The sequence below is a fragment of the Terrapene carolina genome, unplaced genomic scaffold, assembly GCF_002925995.2.
Source record: "Terrapene carolina triunguis isolate 2854851 unplaced genomic scaffold, T_m_triunguis-2.0 Scaffold136, whole genome shotgun sequence".
NCBI lineage: Eukaryota > Metazoa > Chordata > Testudines > Emydidae > Terrapene > Terrapene triunguis.
Window position 1 is genome coordinate 6,778,920 of NW_020664487.1, and position 16,949 is coordinate 6,795,868.

General features: G+C 42.9%; 1 protein-coding gene across 2 annotated transcripts in view; it reads right to left on the reverse strand.

Annotated features, from left to right (window-relative positions):
- G3BP2 (G3BP stress granule assembly factor 2) overlaps nucleotides 1-16,949 on the reverse strand; it is a 43,046-nt gene that overhangs the window by 16,954 nt on the left and 9,143 nt on the right. For both annotated transcript variants that reach the window (XM_024208695.3, XM_024208694.3), the window contains exons 2-4: nucleotides 15,525-15,643; nucleotides 6,754-6,835; nucleotides 976-1,149 (exon numbers count right to left, since the gene is read on the reverse strand). In XM_024208695.3, coding sequence (XP_024064463.2) covers nucleotides 976-1,149; nucleotides 6,754-6,835; nucleotides 15,525-15,619 — 351 coding nt within the window. In that variant the 5' untranslated portion in view covers nucleotides 15,620-15,643. The remainder of the gene's footprint in view (nucleotides 1-975; nucleotides 1,150-6,753; nucleotides 6,836-15,524; nucleotides 15,644-16,949) is intronic.

Here is a 16,949-nt window from a genome sequence, read left to right on the forward strand (position 1 = left end):
CATCTCATTATTGCAGGTTTGCATGTGGCTTTTTTTTTTTTTTTTTTTTAAGTACACAAATAATCAAATCCTTTAGCTGTGACCAAAGAATCAGTCAAAAAAATTCAAGAAGATAAATCCTGAGTGTTTATACTGACAGTAACTTTATGCTTTTTAATGACTGAATATAAAAATTCATTTATTTCATGGATACTCATTTGTGAGACTTCTTTCTAAAAAAGCTATTTGACCTTTTGCTATTTTAAAATGGACGCATTTATTTTTGCTTCTACTTAGAAAAAAAAATGTACAAGTTAAAGGAGCTACTCAAAACAGGTAAGTTTTACACAGCACCGGAGTTCAAAGAATCTAATAAAGGTTTCTAATAAAAAGGAATACAAGCATCGGGAATAGGAAATGATGACTTTCCGTACTGCATTCCTTTATATAAGGATCATGTAAGTCATGACCTGTGTTGCTTAAACCAAATATTTGTGTTTGTCTCCAGTGACTTTGCATTACCCAAACACGACAGGAGCATAATGAGTTGAATAAGATTAAGTCAAGGGTGTCAAACATTTTGCGAAAGGGACAAATTACATTTAATTATGGTCTGTGGGCTAAGTCTATAGAAGTCAAGGCCTTATGAAGTACTATTTACAATCTAATGGGCCAGGTCCTACCTACAGGCCAGGTTTCTGTCTCAGATTCAAAGACTTTAAGGTCAGAGGGGACCATCATGATCATCTACTGACCTCCTGAACATTACAGGCCACAGAACCTACCCACCCACTCCTGTAATAGACCCCTAACCTCTGGCTGAATTACTGAAGTCCTCAAAATATGACTGATAGACTTCAAGTTACAGAGAATCCATCATTTACACTGGTTTAAAACTGCAAGTGAACTTTGCCCCAGGCTGCGGAGGAAGGTGAAAAACCCCAGCGTCTCAGCCTTCATAAAGTTCAAGGCAATCACATTCCAGTACATACTTACTTCTGGAGCCAGAACAAAAGTTTGCATAAACTTCCTCATTGGTTGCCCGTTGTTAGATAGTTCCCCCATGACCTGCACGACTACACCATCACTCAAGGTCGCATGTGCATCAACATGACGAATCTTAGTGTGACATTCACTGAACTGTAGGGACATCACCTTCTTATGAATCTCCTAGAAATAAAAATAAAGATCTAACTTTAAAACTAAGTGCAACTAGAATTTAAACAGCGCTCATAAGACTAGTTATATTAATTATATGACCCTGAGCTAACCACTCCCTTCCAACTCAAAAGGAGATAAAGGAACTTACTAAACGCTATTGGCTGAAACAGAGGCTACAGCTTAAAAAAAGCTATTACTCAGGTTCTCCAGCAGAGTTAGCGGTGAATGAAAAAGCTCTGGTAAAGCTCATTTTTACCTAATTTTCCAGCAAAGTTGCTGAAGGCAGTAGATAAGATTTTCACTTTCCAAGGCCAACCAGTGAGTCAAATGATTCATTTGTTTGAAGAAAAAAGACACCCCATCACTCTTCCAAGGTATTTGTACAAGTCCCATCACAGAAGTATCTGAATACCATACATTCTATCCAGGAGCCCAATGTACTACATGACATCTACTTTGTAATTACATAGTTCTCCTACCCAGAAGTGTGAAAGTACTGGACAAAAAAAGAAAGTGACCACACTCTGCCTGGGCTCACAACAGCACTCAGAGTTGGGAGTGTCAAGTCAACAGACATGTTCCCCCAGGAAGGCAGGAACAAAGGGGTGGAGTGGGGGGGGAGAAGCTTATTTTCTCAAGTTTTACTTAAACGTTTAATAACCAAAACAGAATAGCCACAAAGCCAATGGGAAAATCTAGAACCTGACAAGACATTCCAGAAGTGTACAGAAACACGTGAATCCATCTTGCATTATCTCTTTGGCCAGCAGATACATATACAGACATTTTGTACCTAGTATTTATAGTTCTGATGTCAGTCAAACATGGGTGATGTCAAAGTCCTGCATAATGGTGCATGTCTGGATTGCAGAGATCTGGCACACTGCTGAATACATCCAGCAAAACACCAGTTCCCCTCCCAGAACTATATGTTTTAACTATAACTATGTAAGAAGTCTTCCACAATTACACATCCAATAGCAAAGAACAGTCTGACTTCGAATTATTAGCAATATTAGGCTACCTTCTCTTAATATGGTCTAACATTAATACAGCTGTGGGGATGCTTTCCAAAGTTATGAAGTATGGGACCGATGTGCCTACATATAATTTTGATAGCGCTTTCGTAGCATCCAGGTTTAGTATTATACATGCATGTCAATAGCTTGCTTGCTTGACCTATTCTTTTCCATTCCTTTGTTTCCATCTCACAAAGCTGGGTTGATTCTCAGTCCCTCAATCTCATTTTCCTTTCAATGATGACATCTACGCACGCATTTTTAGAAACACCAGGGCAGCACCTCATCTCTGTTGTGCTTGTCCTTAGAGCTTCCCCTAACAGTCATTCTGTACAGCATGATTGCCGAATGTGGCAGAGTCAGACACTGCCTGTGATGAAGGGCATTCCATGGAGATAGTAATGCTGTCCTGGGGCAAAGTTGCTCCTTAGCAAGCTTCCCTTACGGACCAGAAACTGTGAACTTAACTGAGCTCTTGATCCTCTCTCTGCCTTCTTTGCTAACAATTTTGAACCCTGTAACATTAAGTATCAACCATCTCCAATGACGGCCAATGAGTCAAGACATTTAATATTTACACTTTTCCTTATTCCCAGTCCGCTTGGCCATTCTTAAAGGATTTCAATCACACTGTAGTATGGAAGATAACCGAGGGTTTGGCACTGCCTTCCATCCTCCAAACTTTACATTGTAAGTATTACTGACGATGAAAGCAGATACACATTGTCAGTAAAAGCTACTCTATGCATGGCACTTGGCAAGGTGAGGCCCAGAGACAGCAAGCCTACACCTTACTTCTGGAAATTCTTAACAGCCAGACTAGAACACAAGAGTAATCTCTCTGCCATCAGTAGCAATTGATGAATGCTTCACGAAGCGGAACAGAAACAATGATGTACCAAACTATGCAATAATTCCATTCAGAGGAGAAAGACTTCTGCACTGTCCGAAACTGTGAAACCTGGAGAGCGGGAGATCAGGCAGATTGAGGTGTGCACGGCCACTTTGTTGCAGTATGAAGTTACATATAAATACCCAGTTACTGACTGGTTGAACAAATTCTCCCCATCACCACCACCGCACCTGAAACTCACAGGTACCCCCTACAGCATTTTAAGACAATCACTGATAAATGATTAAGTATGAAGGATCCCATGAGCACATTCTGTACCTGTAGGCAACAGGTGCAACTGCAGTGGTGTTAATTTGAGCACTAATGAATACAAAGCTAAATAGTTTAGACAGTCCACAAGTCGTGTCCTCATTTACAATGACAAGTTTAAGAGTTGTAGTTCATCACTGTAGCTGCTCCACCAGTGATATAAATGGTGAAGGATGTAGTGGAGACAGGATTCTGGTGTTTCTACATCACCTGCCTTACGAGGTGTGACAACGGTACAAATGCCAGAGTCCTGTCTCCACTACACCCTTCACCGATGCATAGCCACCACCTGTATGGATGAAAGGATCTGACTAGCAGTGACCAGGAAGGGAAGGAGAAACTAGGGAGAAGCTAAGACTGGCTAAGAAAAGGAGAGGTGAAGGGGCAAGGAAGGCTGTTTAGAGCACTGTGGAGTACACCGGCCTCCTTCACAAGGCAACAGCGCTAAAAACTGCTGCAGAAAGACGCTTTCAAGGACTGCATCAGCTGATGCAATCGAATCCTTCCAGTAGGGCCTCAGGAAGGTACGATCTGAGCACTAGAAAGCAACCCACCAGAGCTTGTCCACAGAGGCCTTGTGGTGCTTTGCCTAGCATGTGGCCACCGCTCCAAGGAATCATGAAGGTTCTATGGGCAGGAGAGATCTGCAGAGGAGCAATGCCAGATGCAGGGCCTGATTCAGCAGGGAAGAGTTCTTGTGACAACTCCTCCCCTTTGCAAGGCTCTCTGAAAAAGCACAAGGACCTTCGCTTGTGGATAAGTAGATCTCAAGTATTGAACAACTGTCCAAGCAATGCCACCACCTCTACTCTGGCCTTGGGACAGATGTTAGAGTCAAATATCCTGGCTAGCAAGGAAAATCAGACCATCTGGGAAGAAAACTTGGACACATTTTTTCATGAAATAGGAAGAGATTACGCCACTGTGTAAGTCCCAACTTTCTAGGCTAAACAGCAGCCGCTTTCCATGACAGGACTGTCTGCGTGCAGTTTAGACGAAGGGTAAAAAGTAGTGAACTCAAGAGATTAATGCAAAACAAATTATCTAGATGAAAATAATTAGTTGCGACTAATCAGTTTTAATCACACTGTTAAACAACAGAATACGAACTTAAATTTATTACAAATATTTTGGATGTTCTTCTACATTTTCAAATACATTGATTTCAATTACACAAAGTACAAAGTGTACAATGCTCACTTTGTAAAAAAAAAAGTAATCAAAAATAATACACAGTGCAAATATTTGTAATAAAAAATAATTAGATAAATTAATTGCAGTTAATACGTGATTCAAAAAGTTAATTTGTTGTGAATTAAACGAGCGTTAATCACACCCAGGAGGCACCATGCTCGGGGGACACTGCTGCATGCCCTCACAGCAGAAGTGCCCTTCTCACACTGCCTGCTCCACTGCCGCCCCTGCCTCGTCTCCCCACCATGGAGTCTCGCCTAGCCAAGATGCTCCAGACCAGGAGCCTGCCTCCTGTCTGCTGCACAGAGTGGGGGCAGGGAGGGCTGATGTTGGGGTGTCTCCCTACCTCAACCTGTGTACCCGGTCACTGCTGAGCTGGGAGACGGGGGAGATGCCCTGCTGCTGGCTGAGGAGTGAGTGCTGCCGACAGCACCTGCTGCTGGCTGAAAAAGCGTTCAGGCTCTTGAGTGCTTTGTTTAAAGAGGCAGCGCTCCCCCAACACCAGCACTCCCCTCCCCCCCCCCACGTTTAAATAAATAGTATTCTATTATTAATAGTGTGATTAATTGCAACTTTTTTTAATCTCGCAATTATTTTTTTTTAATAGTTTGACAGCCCTAGTAAAAAGCAGTGTCTTATTTTAAGGACCTGGTAGAAGACAGTGGGGAAGCCTAAGAATGGGCGCCTGGACATCAAAAGAGCTAGAGCACCTCAAATCTATCTTGGAAAAAGCCAGTATGGAGGGAATTGTGGTTTTCTTTGCAGAGATGATAGAATCTGCAGCAAAAGAAGCCACCCTCCTACAAGCACAGAAAATTATCCTTTGTGGAAACAGAGGTGGTCAGGTCAGAGATTGCTAGTTGTGAAAGGAGGGAGTTTGGGGGAGAGGGGAGGGAAGGGCAGAAGAATCCCTGGAATATACTTTCCCTGGTAATCACTGGCCAAAATCATTGGAGAACAGAGGCGGTCTATAAACCAAGTACATCTTTGCCACCCTGGGAATAAGGAAGTCTGAAAGCATAAAATCCTTACAACTTTCTGCCGAACCTACCACACCAGGGGAAAAGAGGGTAAGCATAAACTATCTCCCCCATCAATGATACGGAGAAAGTACCCTGTAGCCAGGCATCGGGTGCAATATCTGGGAACTGGGGCTCTGCTACTTGCTATGAAGAAGTCCATCAAGAGAGATGGGGATCAGGACGGTACTTTGCTGAAGGGCTCCTGCAGAGGGTAGTGGTGAACCATTCCCCAAGACAGGAGTTTCCAGTGGAACCAGTCTATTTGGGAGATTACACAGCTGTAGGGCTTTGAAAGCACTCAGCTCTCTCTCTGCCCAGGAAAGAAAATATGAGATTCCTTTTGGAATAAATGCTCTGGGGTCCCAACTTGATTTAAAAAGGCCACCAAGGCCACCTTGTCTGACTTGATCGGTATCTGGCGGGGAGGATACCGATCAAGTCAGACAATGGCCTGAGCGCCAAGATGTTGACGTGGAGATCTCTCTGAAAGAGGACAGCGCTCCCTGAATGGATGAATCAGAAACTCCTGTGTGGAGGCTGGCATCCTTGATGAACAGAGATGAACAGGGAACCCCTTCATGGTGTGGGATCTGTCCAGCCACCGAATGAGAGGTTACTTACTTGGATGAGGCAGGAGAAATTAGGCACTTCAAACCCTCCTCCCACAAAACAGATTATAGCAGACACTACTAGAGGGATCGGGAATGGAATCTGATTCAGAGATCCCAAGTCTGATAGAATAAAAGCTCCGAGCAAGGCCGTCTGGGAGTGTGTCGGATAGCTCTTTTACCCATCAGTCAAGGTCACCGAATATCAGCCTATACATTCCCAAAGCTTCCTGGAAGGTGTGAGCTGAAACAAGCCAGTTTTCCAGGTAGGGAATTTTGTGGACCCTTAACCTCCCACATCAACATACCTGCGTGAAAGATGAAGATAACTCACCCATTTACTTACAGTGGTAACAGCCACGTCACAAAATGCATACAGTAAATAGAGGAGTAGTAGAGTAACAGGTAGCCAAAACAATTCAGACAAGTATGGATTTAAGCTCATGCCATTAGACAGTACATGAGCGAGATGGTAACTGATTCGTAATAGCTTGCTTATTGGACAAGAAAAATATAATACAAGAAAAAACAAAACTGATTGGTTAAGACATTAGTATCACAGTCACTAGTTTTAAAATTAAGACTATGCAATTGATTTAGATACATACAGCTTGGCCATACACTGCTTCCTGGGGCTTCCCGCTGGCATCCAGTCCACCATGGACATAAGAGGAATTCCTGCCATAAAACCTGCAAAAACATTGAAGCTTCAAGTTTAGGCTTCTGACAGTAAAATAAAGCAATTCCAAAGTCAAAGACACCATGTGTTTAAGTCCAGTGTAGTAGCGTTAGGCATGTTCTTGGTTTGTTTTTTAAATTAGTTTCTGTGGAAATGCTCCCATTTGTGCATTCAGCTGCTTCTATAACTCCTGAGTATTGGAAGAACAAGACCTACTTTCTACATCCTCCATCTTATTTACCATGACTACTGTGTTTCTAATGAGCCCGACCATACTTTGTTTGGTGGGTTTTTTTATAATTGTGGTTAAGTCCTATTGTCATTTGAGCTTGAAATGTGCCCAAGTTAGTGCTTCTCACGGATTGTGTTAGAGAGGGTCCAGTTAAGATTTCAGGCTACACTGATAAGGATCTAGTAAGGATATAAAAGATGTTATCAACATTCTATAGATAGGTATTATCCTTCAAAGCTGCTGGGCAGGACGAACCAATCTTGCATTGCTTCAGTCTATACAAACAGGTTGGCCAAGTTAAATCTACATTGAAACATTTGTTTGCAATTTTGCCCTTTGGCTTCCCCAGCACCAATGACCAGAAATGCATTGCAAAATTCAGAAACCCTTGATAACAAGATTTAAAGGAGCCACTATTCCAAGAAGCTCAAAAAGATGTAGGCTGAGATCAAACCGAAAAACATGGCAGGGGAATAGACGTCAACTGACCAAAAATCAAATCTGAGTATCCATTCAAGGGAGATAAATGTTAGACCAGTTTTAGTTCAATCACCTTGTTCTTCCCTAGTTATAACTGAAATACAAGAACTATTTCCATCCCAAGATGGAATTTTAATTTTATATTCATTTGGATCACTGAAATACAGAAAACTGGAGAAGTTAATGTTTCAGTTAATGAGGTACTGCACAACCGTAACAGGACTTAATGTAATGTTTCCATTCTAGTTCTGTTTAACTTGTCCTAATTGTACAGAACTGCTTAATTTTTCTACAAATTAAACAAAAACCACTCAAGTCAAATTCCAAATTAAGGTTGTTTGTACAATCTTAATTCTATTCCCTTCTGCATATGCATTCCAGTAGTCTTTAATTCCATGACCGCATAATTTATCAAATGCAATATATATTTCTTCTACAATTTTGTACAGATGTGTATCATCATAATCATTTTAAACTTCACCGGTTTATGATCTTTCAGTTTCAGCAATTAGTAAACACTGATTTACTCCAAATGCATACTTTTAACAGTATTAATTTTGGAAGTTACATTGCTAACTAGACAAGTGAAAAACTGAGTCTACATTAGCCAACGTGTGTTTTCCAGTGGTAAGTATTTCACAATGGTGTATTTGTAATAAGATATATTAATGGAATACCATTGGATAGCAATGTAGCCACTGAAAGGGATAAAGCAACTGAATTTCAATCCCCGTATATATATATATATATTTTTTAAACAAAACAGTAATCTACATATGGAAAGTTACGGAATTGAATGTTACATACACTCCACCCACTTTTCAAAACACTAACTTTCTTCTGCTGCTAGTTGGATTGGGTCAGTTTAGTGCATGACAGAATTTACAAAGTTAATTTCAATTAGTCTTTCAAAGGTTGGAACATTTTATCCACCCAGCAGTTACTGCTGCACATTAGTTTTCACTTTTAACAAGTTATTAGAATTAAGAAATATGCTCCCCAGAGACACCCTAACCCACACTCTGTGCAAATTTCTGCTTTCCTACAGACTTCAGACTTTAACCTAGAGGGATCAGAAAGATGAGACTCAGAAGTGTCCGCTCTAAAGGAGCATTTTTAATGTTGCAAACTAACTGAAGACAGAATTTTCTTGACTACTTTCTAGTAAATCTATCACATTATTTTACATGGATTTGGACAAGAGACAGTATTATTCGCCATGCAAAACAGATTGAATCTTTGCATTAAGTATTGAGAGAAACACATCTTACCTATGAGTTGCTACTGCTGCTCCACTAGGCTAGCACTTTCCCCCACTACTACTTTATGTTATTCTTCTATTATACGTATGTGTGATTTATCAAGTATTTTTTATTAGAGTATTTTCAGGGACACTGGCATACACCAAATACTCTGATAAGACACTATTCATGCATATCTAAGGTTCAAGAAAAACAACCTGCTTTTCTGAAAATAATTATGCTGGATTTTCACTCCTGAAAATAGTGCCTCCAGGATGAATCACACAAAAAAATTTCTTTAACGCTTAAGATTTGACCTTCTGAAGCAGCTGCAGGTCAGTCCAAGGGCTGTACCTTAATAAATATGCTCTAGAACTACATACTTTAGAAGCCTCAGAACACTCTAGTCAATTGTTTTCAGGAGTGAGAAATGAGCTATTCTAAATTTGAAATTAAGAAAATAAAATTCTTAAGTACTTAAAGATGAACAAAGGATGTGCAATGGGCACACAAGCACCTGTACAGCAGATTAGAGCACCTCATCATGCCGAACTCCCAATTCCAAGGGTAGCTACAGAGATGAGCAAATCATGCAAAACTTCCCAAACAGATCTAAATTATAACCCTCCATTAGCAAGTAGCTCAACCTCCTCACCAGGTGAAGTCATGGGAGACGTACATTTCTTGTTCATGTGGAACTATGAAATTCCCCCAGATCTTGGCCTTGCAGTCCCTGAACATGCTGAGTAAGGAGCCCACTAAGGGGCAGATCTGCTGATCATTCAGAGCTATCGACCAAAATATGGCTTCGAACTATTAAGTTAAAGCTCCATCAGGGGAATAAATGTTTAGCTCCCATGTACACAAATCTACAATTTCCATCCATAACAGATCACAGAAGCTATAGCACCAGCAAAGCCATAGAGGTTCATCTATGATGGAACTCCCATTCAAACCACATAACCAACAAAGCTATCTGAAGTAGCACTCCTAGTTCCTGAAGAAGCTGGACTACTGGCTGAGTTTTTGAGGATGCCTACTGATAAGGATCTCTGGGGCTGCCCTGAAGCTTTTACTGGGGGAAAAAGATTGTGAATGCTAATTGTCAAACTCCTCTCTAGTCACTGTGGAACTATTACGATTCCTTCAGATGGATGTCAAACACTGTCAAGCCCTTAAAACCACAGCCTCTATAGATGTAATAGTTCAGCTATAGATCAGGCAAACAGCACAGGGAGCACAGAAAAAATACTTCAAGACATAGGCGCCGATTCTGTGGGTGCTCCGGGGCTGAAGCACCCACAGAAAAAAATTGGTGGGTGCTCAGCACCCACCAGCAGCTCCCATGGCCCAGCCCCACTGCTCCAGCTTACCGCCGCATCCTGCTTCTCCCCCCTCCCTCCCAGCGCTTGCACCACGAAACAGCTGATTCGCGGGGCAGGGAGGGAGGAGGAATGCCGCGCTGGGGGAAGAGGCGGGGCCGGGGCCAGGGATTTGGGGAAGGGATCCAATAGGGGCAGGGAGGGGGCGGAGTTAGGGCAGGGACTTTGGGGATGGGGTTGGAATGGGGGCAGGGCCGGCGCAGGGAAGGGGTGGAGTTGGGGTGGGGCCAGGGGCAGGGAAAGGGTGGAGTCGGGGCAAGGAAAGGGGTGGGGGGGTCCGGGCACTCACTGGCACCGGAGAAAGTTGGTGCCTATGCTTCAAGAGGAACTCTGACAGACACTAGTGTCCTCCACAAGAGGCCACATCCAAGTGTCCCAAGCTAAGAAAACTGGGTTAGCTTGTGGTTAGAGATCTCCACAATATCTTAAAGTGGTTCTGTTGCCCTGCAGAACTGTGCCAGTTCAGAGCAACAGCTGAGGGGAGACAGTCCAGCATTTTCACCAAGTGCTCAAAGGTGGAAGCTGTACTCAGAATACCACCTGTTGTAAGGAACTCTAGCTGCTGAAAATCCTGGAGCATTCCCAGGAGTTCATCAAGCCTGATGCGTTGGCAGTACCAGAAGGTCATTAAAAAATATATACAAGGAGGCTTATAACTAATTATGCTTTACACTCTGGTTTGTTAAGGGCCCTTCCTTGATACAGAATCCTCAGTGTCAACAGCTCCTGCAGCCTGTCAACACGTACTGGCATACAGGATAACCTGGAGAGCTGCTTTTCACAGAAGCAGCATACATTGAGTTTCTGTGACTAGAGTTGACAATTACCCACCACTGATCTCCCCCTAAAGCACCAGACTTTTCACCAACATGCAAACAGTCTCAGCAATCAGCTCAGTTTATAGGGCAGTTAGAGAGAATCAGAGGAGCAGAGGAACCTAAAAGAGAACAACAGGAACAGAATTAAAACAAATCAAGTGTCAATCTGAGAAAGGGCTAGATCAAAAACTTGAAGACTCAGGCACCAACTCCAGAAAAGTGTTGAATTGCAGATTATAAGCCCAAAAATCAAAACTACTGAATCTTCTACGCAAATGCTAAAGCAGCAACCAATAAGAATAAGGACTGACTGGAGTTTGAATGAAGGACCGCCTAGTATCTTGCTTAAAGAGCAGCATGTGATCAGAGCTCCAGCTATATTGTTACATCTCTAGAGAAGGTAGCTTTCTGCAAGACTTTAAAACCTGACACCACCTACTAGCCCAAGGACTAGGCCTAAGAGCCAAAGTGAAGAAGGAGATGTGACATCACACCCTTGCCCTAAAAAAACCATGTCTTCTGCAACATAAAGGAACAACTGTGCACAGTATTTAACTGTAATAGTGCATATCAAATTTATAAGAAATAACTTGAAAAATGTAACTTACTACACCTCTTGTTTTTGATGTAACTTTTCATTTTCTGGTTTCACTCCACTTTCTTACCTACAAGAGATTATAGTGTGTCTTTTCCCATCTTGTCTTCAGTTTATTTCCTCTCTTCTTTCTTTCCTTCTGCCCCCTTACCCTTGCCCTCTTGTTAGACTTTCACCTCCCTTTTCCTTCTCCCAACTTCTGAATACCAATCTCTCTTCACTCACTCCCATTCACACACAGGGCTTGGAAATTTTATTGGACACCTAAAAGTCAGTCCTAAAAAAGAAGTACCGCTATGCACTTCTAGCCTAAAATACAAGTGCCAGAACACCACTGCTGCTCCTCACAAAAAAGCATCAAGAGTGGTGTGTGACCAGGTAAGAAACCAGCCCCCCGTTGCACCCCACTGTAAAAGGAATCTCAACCCCTTCTTCTAAGAGGATGATGTCCTGCAAGCTGCTTGGGGAGTCCATTTCCATCTAGTGGGTGCCAAACATCCCAAGCCTCCCACACATTCGCTTTGGACACTGCAAGTTGTCTACTGCAGTGTTTCCCAAATGGTGAGTCCTGACTCATCAGTGGGTCACGGGAAGGTTCTAGATGGGTCACAGGGCCCTAGGCAAACACTTCTCCGGGCCTGGTGCTGAGCAGAGGCCTCGGGGGGAGGGTCAGAAAGCATGCCTGCCCTGCACTCACCCCTCAGTGGTGGCTGGGCTCAGCTCCCCACCCAGGGCATTGTGACCTGGCATCCTGGTCAAATTTGAGTGATGCTGCAACACCGTGTGCCAGGTTGTAACGCCCGGAGCAGAGAGTTGGGCCCAGTCCGGCAGGACAGGAGCCACCACTGCAGGCTCTCTCTCTCTCTCCCCTCCCCTCCCCTCTGGGGCCTGCACGCCACTCTGGGCCAGGATTAGGCTTGCAGTGTCTGGGCAGAGGGTGACTGTGGATTATAAAACCACAATGCAGTTAGTGGATTGCGTTAGTTAAATGTTTGGGAACCAGTGGTCTACTGTTAGCTGTTATTACAGGAGGCAAGAGGGGTGTCTACCACTCCACCATTCCCCTCAACCTTCTGGTTGCCACGCGTGGGACCCTCCCTTCAGCTCCTCCCCAGAGAACAGCACCGGTGCTTGCCTCTGCTCATAGCGTTCAAGCAGGACCAGCAGGAAACAGCCAAATATCAGTTACAGGAGGTCTGCAAGGTTCTGAACAACATCAGTAAAACCAACAAGACCATGATCATTCTTGGCTTTGCTGCAGCTTGACTATACTATCAGAGGCAGAGATACCGAAACTCTTTGCAGACTGAGAACATAGCATTGCCTCTATTTCTATTCTTTGCATTCAGAGGTTCCTCAGAATCTAGTAACATCTGCTTGGGAAAGCTCCCTACTGAACATGCTGGAGAACTTCCCCAGCTCTAATGTTATATTGAGCTCAGGGCTCTCCTTCCCCACAGGGACAGAGGAGCTCCAGAATGCCAGAAACTCCCAGAGGTGCACAGTAAAAATGCTGCACCTCAGGAGGCTTGCAGGCACGAACTGCTCCTCCAATTCATCTACACGGGGTATCCTCCTTCCCCCCGGCATCAGATTTGTGGAGCTGTGCCATGCCCTGAGCTTGTCAGTTATTGACTCCCCAACCAGGTCCCAGCAGTATTTGCTGTACCATGCATGAAGCCTGCTGGATCTCAGCTCCAGTCTGAGGAGTGAGACACAGGCAGAACCTGCATTTGCAACAACATCTATCCCTGCCCCTGAACTGACAGACACATTTTTAAGTTGACCTGACTTTGAGGTTTAGGTCACTTTAAAATTTTACCTTTACACAGAAATGCTGCTTCCAACTTCTGTTACATAGGAAGTACGTATGGTTCAGAGCAACTTTGGACACACCACAGAACAGAAACTAAGTCTAATAACTCATTTAGATTTTGAAGCTGGACAGCAGATGAGCTCAGGGGCAGTTCAGTGATTTAATTTAGGTAGGTATTGCAGATAGCTTCCCCCTCTGCTTTGGGCAAAAAAGCATTACATAAGATCAACATTTTAAATGGTCATTTTGAGGGAATTGTAACTTGGGAATTTCTTGACCAAATGAGCCCAGATATGCACCACCAACTCTACCCAAGCTCTCAAATGACAGCAAATTTTCAGGCATTTGAATTTTAGAACACTCAACATCTCTAAAGAGAAAGTTTCACTCAACCTTAAACATGATGCTGAGAGGGTTGGACTCTTATGTTCGGAAATATACTCCTCACCATACAACTACTGAAACAGTTTCTGAAGGCAAGAAACACTTAATCAAATTTAAAAGTGTACAATGAAGTTAACTGAACAATGATGGGAACTGTAAAAGGAGGATGCAGATGGGTAGGATTGATCCATTAACCTTCACTAGTATATTAGAAACAAACCCTGACTAGCAACATTTATCTCATCTCTAGTAAGGATTCAGACAAATACAGTAAAAGTGTTCTAATCGACACTTCTCCAACTGCAGAGCTCTATAAACCGGCATTTCTGATCTTAATTGAAAATGCCGGTTTATAGTCTGGTTGGTGCGGGGCCGGCACGGGATTGGGGCAAGGTAGGGGGTGTAAAAGCGGTTTTATCCGGCATGTTGGGAGAATGGGAGATGCCAGTTAACTAAGAGGGAGGGAGTTTGGGTGCGGGGTTGGGCCACGGGAGGGGCTGTGGAGCACGGGCTCTGGGAGGGAGTTTGGGTGCAGGATGGGATGCCCTGCAAGCCACGACCTGTTCCAGACTCCAGCTGCTCCTAGGCAGAGGCGCAGCAGGCGGCTCTGCATGCTGCCACCGCACACACCCCCCCCATTGGCTGGAAACCGCAGCCAGTGGGAGCTGCAGAGGTGGCACCTGCAGGCAGAGGCAGCAGGTACAGCCACCAGCCGCACCTCCGCCTAGGAGCAGGCAGAGCCCAGGACAGGTCGTCACTTGTGGGGAGCCGCCAGAGATGAGTGGCCCCTAGATCCAGCACCCCCTCCTGTGCCCCAAACACATTCCCCGAGGCCCCCCTGCACCCAAACTCCCTCCCAGAGCCCACGCTCCACAGCCCCTCCAGTGGCCCAACCCCGCACCCAAACTCTCTCCCTCTTAGTTAACCGGCACCTCCCATTCCCCCAACATGCCGGATAAAACCGCTTTTACTGTACTTCTCATGGGAGTTTCTCAGTCAACATAAAGCTTAGTTAACTATAACTTTTAGCTCTCTTGGTAGGTACTATATCTGATTGAGTCATTTTGTTGTTGTTTTACAGACTTTTTTTTTTTTAAACCTTTCTCTACCTTGTTGCCATGTGAATAATGCTACATAAACTCAGAAAACTAACTATACAGGGGAAAACAATGAAACTGACTGCACCATGCCATGAAATGTACAAAATAAATTTAGCAAAAAAATATTTATTGTAATCTTTCAGTTATGGAGGCCTTAGCGGGTACGAAAGCCTCAGACAGCAATAGGATTTTCTAGTTGTGTCCAGCTAACATTAGCGAGATGAACCCCTACACTACCTGGACACTGGAAGCTTGATTTTTGCCTAGGAGTTCAGGGGTTGTCTTACTACATCACCTTACTACAGTTTTAAGAAATTCATCTAGAATTCTACTTTACAAGGATAATTGCTCCATCCGCATTGGTGCATATGTAAAAAATACCCAAATGAACATACAGTATATATATCTGCCTGAATAGCTATATAGAATGACACACTCAAATAAAACACACAAGTTTTATAAAATAGCTTTCAGTATAGATGCAATTACCTACCTTTCAAATGATATGGGGAATAATTTTCAACTCCCCCACCCAACCCCAAGAGTTCTTAAATTTAGATTGTAAAATAAATTTATTTTACATTCATCCAAAAATACAATCTGCTTCTTATATTCAAGAATACATAAATTAATTTACATATAAAAAGATTACCTGTGCAAGAAGTCAGGAGCTTTATTTAGCAAAGTGTAGTACTGCCTCACAAACTCCCGCCCTACAAGCAGGGGACTTGGCTTCTCCATCACCATTTCTTTGGTACAGAGTGTCAAATGCTGTAATTAGAGAAAAATTAATAAATTACTTTAAAAGCAACCCTGCAATTTAATATATCTATCCATTCATCCCCTCACATGGATTTTTATGAAATCCTACGTAAAACAGGAATCACTATTTGGTAAGAAACTACGACACCAACATGTAGTCTCAGACTTGAAAATACTTGAGTAACTCAAGACTTCTGTAGTTCAATCATTCATTATCTTGACAAATTGATCTAATTTTCAAGATCTCAAAGTAATTAGCAAGCACAATAGTTTCAGAGGAGACAGACAAGAGGCAAGCTATGCTTGTTAAATTCATTTAAATAAATACAACAAAATTATCCAAAATACTGGCGATTACAATTTTTACCCTTTATTAGCAAGAGGTTGATTAAAGTCATTAAAACAAAGTTTCAAATGAAAGATTATGTTAGTTACTTATGTCCTTTGGTCTTTTTATCTTTCAACAGCAGTACTTGCACTCAAGCAGAAAAACTTACTAAGAGGGGCTCACCACCTTTAATACAGTAAACTTATCTACCTTGTAAGTCTGCTTTTCCAAACGGAATTATCCTTCAACACAAGTCATGGGAGAAATTCCTTAGCTATCAGAATTATCTGATGTTTCAAGGTACCTGTCTGGAGATTCAGCAGCTTTGCTTTAATGACCATGCTCTAACCTCAGATGGCTCTGAATTTTCCAGCCCAGTTCCTCTCAAGAGTAGGAACTCAAACTCAGGTACATTTGGCCCAATCAAGTAAGAAACATCCTGTAAGATCCCAAAACTTGGGGAGTGGGAGAATTTCAAATTTCTCTGCTTCAGAAGCAGGCTCTGAAGGAAAGAGGAATACAGCAGAATTCCTCCACAGATAGTCAATCTAAGGAGAAGAATTATACAAGTATATGTGGCAACGGTGCCTAAGACCATGATTGAAAGCGTCTTGAACACTAGCAAAAACACTAGCAGACTATTCCCTGGTCTACCAGAACTCTGAAAGCCCTTGAAGTGCACGTGACTGTCCCAATTCCCAGAAACTAAATATGCATAGTTTCTGCTCTGGACAAAACATTTCCTGTGTTTTTCCTACATGAACTCCCTTAACAGGCTATATGGTTATCCTACTAGAATCAACTTTGGAAAATCTGTTGCGAGCATTGTCCCTGAATTGTCACTGGACCAAAGAAGTCTTGAGGTTATCTGTTCTCAGATATAGAGGGCATTTGTCTCCACCAAAATCTGAAGGGGCCAATGAAATTCTCATGTGGAGGTTACTAAACACAAGCCACCACTATTGTATCAGTATTGACACCACTTTG